Raw genomic sequence first — 13,365 nt, forward strand, 5'->3', positions numbered from 1 at the left:
CCTCCATTTCCTGTTTCTGAAAATTTTCCAGACTGGAATAAAGACTGCAAAGCTGGAGAAGTGGGAGATGGATGAACTTGACCAGAATATGATTGTATTAAGTCTCACTGACAAATTAGAAGAGTTTTTAAAAAAATACAGTGTGCCTAAATTATGTAACAAAACATTTCCTTATACCTATCTATGTAATATCACCTTGTGAATGCATTCAAGTTTTAATTTCTGTTAATGAACACCAGGGGACATTCCTTTAGCCTTTCTAGGAATAGCTTCATATTATTTTATAGTGAGATTTCATTTGACAGTAAGACCTGCCACAGTGAAGATTTGATTATTCTGTTATTTTACTAAGCCATATGGATAGTACAAAACTATTCTCAGACTATGTGTAGGAAATCCAAAATAAGTGATATATATTACAGGGACTAAAAGCCTTGATCTGCCTAACTCCTAGATTGTCTCTTGTAGTGCATGGTACCTGGAACATTTTGAAGGATGTTAGTCTTCTTTTCCTTTCACTTGAAAAGATGAATGGTATACAGTTGACCCTTGAGCAACATGAGTTGAGCTGTGCGGGTTCACTTACATGTAGATGTGTTTCAGCAAATATAGTACAGCACTGTAAATGTGTTTTCCCTTATGGTTTTCTTAAGAACATTTTCTTCTCTCCAGCTTGCTTTATTGCAAGAATACAGTAGTAATATGTGAAAACTTATCAAATATGTGTTAATTGACTGTTCATGTTATCAGTAAGGCTTCTAGTCAACAGTAGGCCATCAGTAGTTAAGTTTTGGAGAATCAAAAGTTATAGGCATATTTTCTTCTTCTAACTAATATCCCAGTCTTCAAAGAGCAATGCATTATATCTAGAGCATAAGGGGAAAAGGAGACCACTGAAAAAATCTTAACCCTCGATTTATGTACATGCCCCACCTTAACGGCCCAGCCAGTGAACTGTGTGGAGAAAGGGTGCACCCCTAGAGGAGAGGTGGGAGGCACATGCTTGAAGTGAGGACATTGATTTATTTCTGTTTCCTTAGCAGTTGATCTATGAGTCATATTCAGTGAGTGTCACTTTGAAAAAATGAAGATTGATTGCATGATTGAAGCATCTGTTATCCTCATGTTACATAACATTTGAAACTACTAGGGTACATATTTTGCACATTTGGAGGACTGTGGTGTATGTTTAAGTACATTATATTTAAAAGAAGAACAGACTCCACAAAAATGGTTATTTTTGCATTCAATAAAGATGTACAGAGTTTTTAGTAATAGTCCAGATTATGAGATGACTTGGAGGTTTATCCATTATCAACAACCATGTTTCTGTGGGAAAATGCTTTGTAAATTAAAAAAAAATCCATTTTAGAGTAACATTAATTTTTAAATTCAGAATTTCCCTTTTTTAGTTAGATTCGAAAACTTTAAAACTTTGTAATCTAATACATTTTATTAGTAATTTTTATTTATCCAAAATATTCGGATGATCAGTACACCTACATCCTTATCCGTTTTGAGTAAATCTCATTAGCATAGTAATTATCACTCGATGGAGAAGAAGAAAGTGAGTTTTAGATGCTGACTGTTCACCAGTGCACTCTTTTATTCCTGTGGTACATGATTCCATTACTAATGTGACTTCTGTGATTGTTATCATTCTTGAGGCATTTGGACACACATGGAAGATTTGCAAATTTGTGTTTTTACACTCGATCACTCTTCACCCCATAGTCTTTGTACTTGTGATTTGTTTTATGACCTGAGGGAAAAGACATATATTGATGAAACTGTATGAAAGGACCGTGAGATGTTGTGCTAATGACTCCTGTCAAATGTCAGTATTTTTCTCTGAAAATTCTTTTTTATACTACTAAAGAAGTCATTGATACTGATTGTTTATAGGTCTTCTTATCCCTGGGCTCTAATTTCACCTTGCAACTGCTGACTGTGATGCTTGTCAGCGGGCGTTTCTACGGCATGCCAAAAATTCTCCAGGAAGCAAAATCCACTGTCCTTCCTGTCCCTGAGAAAGCCGCCAATTCTCAGGTAATGGGTCCAGGGTGTGTAACCGTCGTAGAACCACTAGAGGGCAGCTTTCACAGGAAGGATTAAAAAGATTCTTAGACCTAAAATTGCTCAAGATTCATTATTTCCTTAAATCAGTATCAAAGTAGATGCATTGATTAGAGATGCATTTTATGAAAGCAATTTGCCAATTTTTGACATTTTCCTTTTTGGAGATTTAGAAAGTTTGTGTCTCACAGAACGTCAATATAAGAATTTTAAAAATAACCGTCACCTAGAATAAAAATTTCCAGGTTTTTGTTGTTGTCGTTAGTGAATATTTCATATTGAGATATTTTATGCTAAATAATTAAAATTAGAACAAAACATCAGTTAATATTTCAGACTTTTTCATTTACTCATTGTGAATATTTTTCTTTCATTTTGAGAGCCCTTTTTATTGTGCCACGTTTGTGCTGATGGAGATAAATCGTGATAGGATCCTGTGACTTGGTTGTCCCTGCATATTTGAATCTTCTACAGGAGTTCAGTGTGGGAGAGAGTGTTTCCTAATCACTTCGTAAATTCACAGGAGAACAAAGAATAACTTGAGGGCTTTAATTCCTATTTAGGCAGATTCTGTCAGTATACGAGCAAGGCAGGGGCTGTTGTCTCTGGCTCATGGTAACGTGTGTGTTTGTTAGACGATGGTGAGATAACATTGCATCTTTTTCCTTCAGATGGGAGCTCCTTCAGCTTTGATTGATTAAGGCGGGCCTAGACCAATGTGTAGACATGTAGTCTCTGCAGCTGATAGAGCTGGCCAGAAGCTTGTGTAACAGGGTCTCTGACCATTAAGCAGATCCTCTTCAGAAACTCCCTCCTGGGCTGCAGGGATGGATTTGCTTATCCCCTAGGTGGAATCCATCAGCATTAAAAAATAACTGAGAAGAATAGTTTTCTTTCCTCTGCACCTCATCTGTTCAAGAGGGAATGGAGGACTATAACTTAATAAATAATACTTTGAAGTTTTGTTGTCTTCTTGTTACTCACAGGTAGTTATAAAAAAAGATTGCTTTCAACATGAACCATTTATTTGGCATAGCAAAATATTTCCTACTCCTTGTCCACGCACATGGTCGTGACATGTATCACCTCAAAGGGCAAGATTGGGGCCTCCTGTCCTTGATGTATCCTCTGTACTCCTTACCAGTGTTTGTATGTGGGGTGTGTGTGTGTGTGTGTGTGTGTGTGTGTGTTGTGGCTAGAAGACTTTTTTTTTTATTGTTTATTTTTGAGAGGGAAAGAGACAGAGTGTGAGTAGGGGAGGGGCAGAGAGAGAGGGAGACACAGAATCTGAAGCAGGCTCCAGGCTCTGAGCTGTCAGCACAAAGCCTGACGTGGGGCTCAAACTCACAAACTGAGATCATGACCTGAGCTGAAGTTGGACACTTAACTGACTGAGCCACCCAGGTGCCCCATGTGACTAGAACACTTTCAAACAGCCACTAGCCATGGAGCAGGTATGATCTTAAATATGTCAAAGCTTTTGACAATTGCTAAACAGAAACCTCACTATAATAGAGAATCTAGGCTGGTGTAAAATGGAAATTTTGTTTTTGTTTTTTCCTTTTTCTTTTCTGTAGCTCCAGAGGCTCTTCTGTGGTACCTTCTTACACTTTTCTGCTACTTTGCTTTCCGATTTAAAATGGGGAAAATGAGGGGTTCCTGGGTGGTTCAGTCAGTTAAGTGTCTGACTTCAGGTCAGGTCATGATCCCACAGCTTGTGTGTTCAAGCCCTACATCACGCTCTGTGCTGACAGCTCAAAGACTGGCACCTACTTTGGATTCTGTGTCTCCCTCTCTCTCTGCCCCTCCCCTGCTTGCTCTTTGTCTCTCTCTCTCTCTCTCTTAATCTCAAAAATGAATAAATATTAAAAAAAAAAAGAAGTCTGGAATATTGAAGAAAAATAAAATGGGGCAAATGAGTCTTAATATAGAACTGTCAATCATATGGTATCCCAATTTATTGGTATTGGGACCAAAAGAGGTAAACTGAGTTATCCAAATCACAGTGTGAAGCCAGGAATCTGGTTTTATTTTTACTTATTGGCCAGAACTTATTTCATCTATAAATCATTTTTAAGTCCCAGAGTTCCCTGAAAAGGTTACCCTTAAAACAAGATCTTACTTGATATGGATAAAAAAGATGATTATTTAAAAAAAAATCTTTGGAGGTTTCTGGTCCTCAAAAAAATATTAAATTGAGTCAAAGAGCTGGAAAGAATCTTAATAGAAAATCTAGTGTATGGTGCTCATTTTAAAAATGAAGAATTTATTATTATTTCTTGGAAAGAAGTCAGATTTCAGTTCTAGATAAACCAGATTCTATAAAAACCCATGAACAAATCATTAAAATTTTTAATCTTTTGCTTTCATTTTTAACAAATTACATTTGTCTTTTTTGGGTCTTGTAAATTCAGAGGACTATATTTTGATTAAAAAAAAAGGTATAAACTATCATTGGAGTTACAAAATTGAATATATTTCCAAATCTCAGATGTCATTTCTTTTTATTTATTTTATTTTATTTTTATAATGTTTATTTATTTTTGAGACAGAGAGAGACAGAGCATGCACGAGGGAGGGTCAGAGAGAGAGGGAGACACAGAATCTGAAGCAGGCTCCAGGCTCTGAGCTGTCAGCACAGAGCCCGATGCGGGGCTCGAACTCACGGACTATGAGATCATGACCTGAGCCGAAGTCGGCCGCTTAACCGACTGAGCCACCCAGGCGCCCCTCAGATGTCATTTCTTAAGCATTACTCTTGAATTGAATATTTTCAAAACAAGAAAATAGATTGTATAAACAAAGAGAAAGTTGACTTATAACCCACTGTTTAGAAAACAGGAATGTTTAGAAAGAAATAAAATATTCTAAGCATGTTTTTTCTTAGGTTGGATTTGAATCTACTGCTTTTCCACTCACGGACGTCACTGCGGGAACAAGCCACGTTGTGATTTCTAGGAGAGGCACATATGGCTCTCTCGTGGTTGCCTGGGTGGCTGGATATGCTCCTGGGTTAGAAATCCCAGAATTCATTGTTGTTGGCAATATGACCCCAAAATTAGGTGAGTTGTAGCTTTTCTAAGATCTGCCCTATAGGACATGGAGATGTGTAATTGGCCACTCATTTTCTTGGACTGTCGTTACTCTGGATAATGAACTGTGTTTTGTTTTTGTTTTTTGCTTCTTAATGTTTATGTTTTAAAGAGAGAGAGCAAGCTGGGGAGGGGCAGAGAGGGGCGGGTGGGGGGGGAGGGCAGAGGATCCAAAGCAGGCTCCTTGCTTGCAGCAGAGACCCTGATGTGGAGCTCAAACTCATGAACCACGAGATCATGACCTGAGCAACCCAGGCACCCCTTGTTTTTTTTTTTAATGTTTATTTATCAATTTTGAGACAGAAAGCAAGCAGAGGAGGGGCAGAGAGGGAGAGAGAGAATCCCAAGCAGGCTCTGTGCTATCAGTGTGGAGCCTGACCTGGCTCCACCACACAAACCACGAGATCGTGACCTGAGCTGAAACCAAGAGTTGGACACTCAACTGACTGAGCCACCCAAGCGCCCTGAACCATTTTTCTTTTCCTTTTTTTAAGTTTATTCATTTATTTTGAGAGACAGTGTGGGTAGGGAAGTGGCAGAGAGAGAGAGAGAGAGAGAGAGAGAGAGAGACTCCCAATCAGGCACTGCACTGTCAGTGGGGTTCAAACTCACAAACCCTGAGATAATTAATGACCTGTGCTGAAGTCGGATGCTTAACTGACTGAGCCTCCCAGGTGCCCCACCATTTGTTTCCTAATACACTGCTTTCATATTTGAGTGATCAGAGTTGGTAAAAATGAGAAACTTTATTCAATCAAAATAAAAACTTCATACCTCACCTGGAAATAGTGGTCACTAAGCAGATGATTCTGTCGATATATTAGTTTATTAAAAGTAGTTCTAAAAACTTAATGTGCCTGTATAATATTAAAAAAAGGTAGAACTTTGTATTCATTTGTGTGCTCACCTGAATATTTCTCACAATAGAGTGGCTGTTGCTTCATTTTCTTTCTTTCTTTCTTTTTTAATTATACCGTTAGCTCTGTGAGGGTCCCTGAGACCTAGATGTTAGATGATGTGACCTCTACCATGCGGAACAGACAGGGATTGAAGGCAGAACTTGTGGCGTAATGACCTTTCTCTAAGTTTACTTCCCCTTCTGCCTTTTTAAATGTTTTAACCTTTTGTAGACTGTCACAGAATTTTGGAAAAGACAGTATTTTACATCATTTTTAAGAGTTGTATCCCAGTGTAAGAACTCATAAATAATACCCTGATTCTCTTGTCCTCTTCCCTTCCAGGGAGCCTTTCATTTTCTCATGGAGAACAAAGTAAAGGAGTCTTGCTGTGGACATTTCCCAGTCCTGGTCGTCCAGAGGCCTTTGTTATTCACCTCTCTGGGGTGCAGAGCAGTGCCCCTGGTGGGGCTCAACTTCGGTAAGATCCTCAACCAGCAAAACAAAGGGAATTTTCAACCCAATTCTCAACCAATAAAATCTCTGAGGAATAGTGTGGAATTTAGCAGTTGAAACAGAAGAAGACACAAGGATCACTTTCCTTGAAGCAGATGTGAGAACAGTTTTAGTGTAGAGCAACACATGGCCTGCATGCCAAAGATGCCACAGAGGGAGGCTGACTTTCCTAGAGTCACCGCCCTCTGCTTGCTTTGAAGAGAGTTCTTCCTGTCCTCTTACTCTATAGTGTTGGCCTGGGTAACGCCTCCAGCAAAAACCGTGATGGCAAACCATCTGTTATTAAAGGAGGCTGTCTCCTGAGAATTTGCCAGAAAATACCTAATTTTCCCAAGGGATTAAGAATAAGAATAGGCATAGCAGGGTTATAATGTGACTTGTACTGGTGGCTCTTTTGAGTTTAATTTAAATCAGTACATTTGCAGATAAATATGTCCCAGTCAAAAGCAATTTACTTGTCTCATACCTGCAATGGGGTTGATCAGAATAGCAGAGGGCCGACCTTTAAGGTAGACTCATGGTTTTAGTCCTGGCCCTGCCACTCATTTGCTGTGTGACTTTGCGAAAGTTACTTGATCTTTCTTCTCTTCACTTTACTTACTAGGAAAGTGGTGGAAAGGTGTGGGCAAAACCAGCGTGTGTTCAAGTATGTTTGTATGCATGTTTAGATTTAAGAGATCTTGGTTGGCACAATCAAATATTTAAAAAGTATCTTAAAATGTTTTTTAAATATTTAAAAAATGTTTGGCCACAGAATGCAATGCTGGGTAAGAAATTTAAATGCTTTTAACAATAACAATAGTTAACAATTTTATAATGCTTATGATAGGTCAGGCATTGTTTTGAGATACATATTTCAGGGCGCCTGGGTGGCTCAGTCAGTTAAGCGTCCGACTTCAGCTCAGGTCATGATCTCACAGTTCGTGGGTTCAAGCCCTGCTTTAGGCTCAGTGCTGGCAGCTCAGAGCCTGAAGCCTGCTTCAGATTCTGTGTCTCCCTGTCTCTTGGCCCTTCCCCCACTCACACTCTATTTCTTTCTCTTTCAAAAATAAACATAAAAAAAGATATATTTTATAATTTGTATATATGGTGTTATATATGTCTTAATTATATTTTATATGTATACATGTATGTTTACTATGACTTTACAATGACCATATGACATGGATACTATTATTAGTCCCATTAGATGAAGAAAGAACTCATAGATATGTAATGTACCCCCCATCACACAGCCTATAAGGTGGGGACCATAATTTGAACCCAGGCTGCCTGTCTACTTTCTGAGCTCTTAACCGCTATGCTATGTGTTGAGAGATAGGTGCTTGACACTAGAGAGTAATGGGCGCTGGGGTGTCCTCCCTAAAGGATTAAAAAAACTGATTAAACAACAGGTAAAAAAAAAACTGTTAGCTAAAGAAATTATGTCTGTGGTCTAAATTCTCTTGATGGGCCACCTGTGTTACCTCTGGCATAACCGTTAATTCACAACACAACTCCATAAGAAAAAGCTAAAGATAAATCACTCATTTATGGATGTTTCTTCAAATTCACATGAAAAATTTTAGCAAAAACTGTGTGAGAGAATAGTCCCATTACTGGCCAGCTGGAAGAAGCAAGGATTTTGCATTTAATAGGGATAACCATTTCTATTTGGTAGATAAGAAATCTGGCCGACATCCAGAGCATCCTGAGTTTTTGGCTCCCTGTGTACTTATCATAAGAGAGAGCCTCCTGTTTCAAATTCTTCAGAGAACTGCTCTGGGATAAACTAGATATACAGGCCAGAGACCTGTATGTTCTTCACTGGGCTAATAAAACTTGTCAGGGCTTGTCACCCATGATCACAGCTTCTCTTCTTACATTTCTTGTGTTCTGGTGTATTCACTAATGCATAAATAGGGTTTTATGGAATTTGAAAGGGCATGCCATTTTTAAGGTGCCTCTCATGAGGGGCACCTCGGTGGCTCAGTAGGTTGGGTGTCCAACTCTTGATTTTAGCTCAGGTAATGATCTGGTTTGTGAGATTGAGCCCTGTATCAGGCTCTGCGCTGACAACGTGGAGCCTGCTTGGAATTCTCTCTCCCTCTCTCTCTGTCCCTCTCCAATGCACGTATGCATTTGCACATGCACTCTCCCTCTCAAAATACATAAATAAACTTAAGATGCCCTCATGAGAAGCACCTTAAATATTTGAAAAATGAATCTCTACAATAGTATTCCTTTTTTTCATCTGTTCTTTCATGTTGTTTTTTTCCAGATCAGGGTTCACCTTTGCTGAAATTGAACCAATGGGAGTCTTTCAATTTTCCCCTAGTTCAAGAAATGTCATCGTGTCAGAGGATACCCAGATGATTAGATTATATGTCCAAAGACTCTTTGGGTTCCACGGCGATCTTATTAAAGTTTCTTATCAGACAACTGCAGGCAGTGCAAAGCCCATGGAAGACTTTGAGCCTGTTCAGAATGGGGAACTACTTTTTGAAAAATTCCAACCTGAGGTCAATATTGAAATAATCATTATTAACGATCAGCTTCCTGAGGAAGAAGAAATGTTTTACATTAATCTTACTTCAGTAGAAATGAAAGGATTACAAAAGTTTGATGCTGATTGGAGACCACGCCTGAATCTAGATTTCAGTGTGGCATTGATCTCAATATTGGATAATGATGACCTGGCAGGAATGGGTGTTTCTTTCCCTGAGACAACTGTGGCCATAGCAGTTGACACAGCTCTCATTCCTGTAGAAACTGACTTCTCAAGCACATACCCTGACACAACCACGATAAATGCTGTTCCACAGCCCTCTGAAATGGTTGCCATTGTTCCTGAGGCAACTGGTGTATCCGCCATCCCTGAGAAACTTGTCACTGTCCCTGATACATCTACCTTGCCTGGGAAGCCCGAGGTGTCCACTGTGACTGCAAATGTTTCCATCCATGGAACATTTAGTCTTGGGCCACCTGTTGTTTATGTTGAAGAAGAGGTGAAAAATGGTACATCTAATGCTGTAGAAGTTTTGATCCGAAGAACTGGTGGGTCTACTGGCAACGTCAGCATAACAGTTAAAACTTTTGGTGAAAGATCTTCTCAGAAGGAACCAAATGCATTGCCCTTTCATGATATCTATGGAATTTCCAACCTAACGTGGGCAACTGAAGAAGAAGATTTTGAAGAACAAACTGTTACCCTTACATTTGTAGATGGAGAAAGAGAACATAAAGTATTGGTTCAAATTTTGGATGATGATGAGCCCGAGGGGCAAGAATTCTTCTATGTGTTTCTCACAGACCCTCAAGGAGGAGCACAGATTGTGAAGGGGAAGGATGATGGTGGATTTGCAGCCTTTGCCATGGTCATTATTACAGGTATAATGGAGATAAAAATGTACTTTTGTGGTAAAAAATTTGTAATAATATTACTGTCTTAAATTTAATTTGAGAGGGTGACTTACTTGAATTGCTCATAGTTATTCATTAAACCATTGTTTTCTTGTGGCAGGAACCCGTAACATGAACTCATGATATTATTCTGGGGCGCCAAGCTCGAATTTAATTGTACTGTAAATGTCACTTAGCTCAGATCTAGTTAAACAATCTATAAATTTATACTTTCACAGTATTAGGAGGACCATAAAAATGCTTAAGACCATGTTCTTCCACTGGAAAATATTTAATTTAATTATCCAAACACATGATTGCATATCCTTTTGTGAAACCTCATTCTGCATTTCTGAACCACTTTCAATAATCCATCCCTAAATCTAAGTCTCAATGCTAGGAAATTCTTTATGTTGGGAAATAGATGAAAACTCTTTTATTTTGTTCTCCTTTTGAACCATTGCAGCTTTTATAACTTCTTTACTATTGGGTATATAAATTACAATAGATTAAAAATTTACTGATTTTTTAAGAGTTTCTTGTGCATCTTATAAAATGTTTCAGTGATAATTGGTAGTTTCCTCTGAAATCATACTGTGTTTCTTAAAGTTGTTTAGCTCAGCTTGTCAGTATCTTACCCTAATTAGAGTATTGACGAGGCCATCTTATGATTCTTACCTACTCTGCTCTTTTTTATAAACATTTATGAATTTTACACAGTGCTTCAGAGTTTCAGATGACACTATGATAAAATAGTAGTGTAGTGGAAAGGAAACTAAATGTCATGGCTCCTATATTTATGGACCACATCAACCATTAATTGGGAGACTTGATGAAATCATTTAGTGTCTACTCTTTATGTTTCTATTTTATAAATGGAAAATTTTAGAATAAACATCTTTATTACCCTTTTAGGATTTGATGCCTCCTAGAATTTTTATTTTAGCCATTCAGTAGTAATTAAATCATAATTTTGCAATTATATAACTTCCTTTTATACCCAGCCAGAATTGTCATTTATTCCTCTTCCTCTAGTTTATTGAGTATTGTAAGTTGTAATTCTGTTCACCAAGTTATTTACTGATTTTGATTCAGTTTAGGTTAATTATCTGTATTTTTCTATCAAAATTATTTTGACACTCAGTATCCTCCTCCCCCATGCTATAGGATAGATATTTAATTATAGTTATTTGAATATGACGAGGGATCCATCAAAATATTTAGCAGCTAGTGTGGCAGAGGCCCAGACCAGTCAAAATGGTTGCCAGAGGCTCCTTGATATCCTAAGCATTTCCCCAGTAGTTACTGGATTGTGGAGACATCTTGTGGCCCTGGTTACAGGGTCAGGGGAGGGTGCTTCGGGTGCTCAGAAAAGCAGCTGTGTACACGTGGAACGGAGGTGCTCCTCACTCAGTATGGCGTACCAATACCAGTGCATAGCCGTGTGGCATGTCAACACCATACTGATGTGACATACCAATGCCTACCCATATACCAGCCCTGAGCCTAACTCACCAGGCAAACAGTCACTCAGCTGAACCTTGATGAGGTTCTCTAATGTTTATTCCCTACATAGGGTACACTGACGATACACATAGGGCAAATGATAACTCCCCACCGTACCTACCTCTTACTGTCACGTGATGTAATCTATGTGACAACATCTGAAGTACATTTGCATGGTCATATACCCCAGGTTCCCTTATTTGTCTTCTTTTCTCCTGGCTTTTTATTTTAAATTTTATTTTATTTTAATGGTTTTTTTGTTTTTGTTTTTGGTTTTTTTTTTTTACTTTTGAGAGAGAGAGAGAGAGAGAGAGAGAGAGAGAGAGAGCAAGCATGAGCAGGGGAGGGGCAGAGAGGGAGACACAGAATCTGAAAGGGGCTCTGGACTCTGAGCTGTTAGCCCAGAGCCTGACATGGGGCTCGAACTCACAAACTACGAGATCATGACCTGAGCGAAAGTCGGATGCCCAACAGACTGAGCCACCAAGTGCCCCATCTGGCTTTTTATTTTAAAGTAATATTTCCTTTTTAACGACATTAGTTTTTCCCATTCTTCTTATCTTTCGCTAATCTGCATAGTCTTTTCACATTTAGACTTTAGAACAAACTTTCAAAATAATATCAGGAGAAAATAGTTTATCATTTAGTTTTGGGCTTGATCATTAGCACATTACAAGTCTTAATTCATCTTACTAGAAACTTGACATCAATTTTATGATCGTAGATGTGGCAAGGGAAGCATTGTGTTCATCAGAACCATGCTCAGTGCTGTATCACTGGAAAAGAAAATGAAGGTTCTGCTTGTGAGAAGTTTATATTCTATTTGGAGAGACAAATCCCCACCAAAATGACAAGGAAACTGTTGCTACCAAAGAAAAAAGTTGCTGACAGGTTCTGATGCAGGGCTAAGAAGTGATCCCAGTGATTAATGAGTGAGGATGAAGACTGGCAGTCTGGCTGAAACGAGGCACACATGAGACACCAGGACAAAATGGTTCATCACCTGCATGTCCCTAATTAATAGGCTCCACATCTACTCACACTTCAGACCTGCAAAGTAGGGGCTGGTGACTCCTGGAGCTCCCTCATTGGGACCATTAGGTGGTTTGCTGTTTCCTTACCCTGACCCCTAACTTCAGAGGTTCTGTCTCCTTGGAACCCCAGCAGTGAGGTTGCACAGTGACGGGCACAAGTGGTTTTTGAAGCTAATTGCTTTGGGGTCATTGCTTTTAGGATCACTTTGCAAAACTGGGTCATTGAGAAATAGAAAACAGCAGGTAGGAACTGTTTACTGGCATATCTCTAGTCTGAGAAGCTAGCTTACATGCTGGCAAAGATTTGGAGTGACTGTTTTAGTGCAGTGTGGGCCCTTGGTTTGCTCGAGTGTAAACACAGTTTGTAGTATGATGGTGCATGTAACCTCCAGTGTTGCTCAGAGTTGTTTCTTTTACTCAGATACTTAGGAGTTCCTTAATAGTTATGTTTTTCTCTGGGGGAAATAACCAAATGCATAACATGAATGGTCTTATAGGAAGGAAAATCAGTTAAATGCAGTTCATTATTCAGCATATTCATTAAACACTTACAATATGCTGGACACTGTTATGGATACTGAGAATATAGCAGTAACTTTCAACTTTCATATACTAACTTTCAATATACTAACTTTCAACAGTAAACATATGTAAAGTGTAAAGAAAGGGCTATCAAATATAAAATAGTCTCATCAGAGAGAAATGAGCATGTGTCAGTGTGGAATATAGGAAATTATGTTTTCTTTCTTTTGGTATTATGTTCTCAAGGTGTCACCTACCTTGGTATTATCATTTTGATGCTAGTCTACTTTTAGTAAAGATCTTTAAAAATTGTAACTGCCCCTACTCAATATTTCTCACTTC

At 38.6% G+C, this 13,365-nt stretch overlaps 1 protein-coding gene across 1 annotated transcript in view; it reads left to right on the forward strand.

Moving 5' to 3' along the window:
• Positions 1 to 13,365, forward strand: part of ADGRV1 (adhesion G protein-coupled receptor V1) — a 564,199-nt gene that overhangs the window by 202,898 nt on the left and 347,936 nt on the right. The window contains exons 71-74 of the mRNA XM_043593538.1: positions 1,906 to 2,049; positions 4,964 to 5,138; positions 6,410 to 6,545; positions 8,841 to 9,949. Of these exons, the coding sequence (XP_043449473.1) occupies positions 1,906 to 2,049; positions 4,964 to 5,138; positions 6,410 to 6,545; positions 8,841 to 9,949 (1,564 nt within the window). The remainder of the gene's footprint in view (positions 1 to 1,905; positions 2,050 to 4,963; positions 5,139 to 6,409; positions 6,546 to 8,840; positions 9,950 to 13,365) is intronic.

This window comes from Prionailurus bengalensis, chromosome A1 (genome assembly GCF_016509475.1).
Source record: "Prionailurus bengalensis isolate Pbe53 chromosome A1, Fcat_Pben_1.1_paternal_pri, whole genome shotgun sequence".
NCBI classification, from domain to species: domain Eukaryota; kingdom Metazoa; phylum Chordata; class Mammalia; order Carnivora; family Felidae; genus Prionailurus; species Prionailurus bengalensis.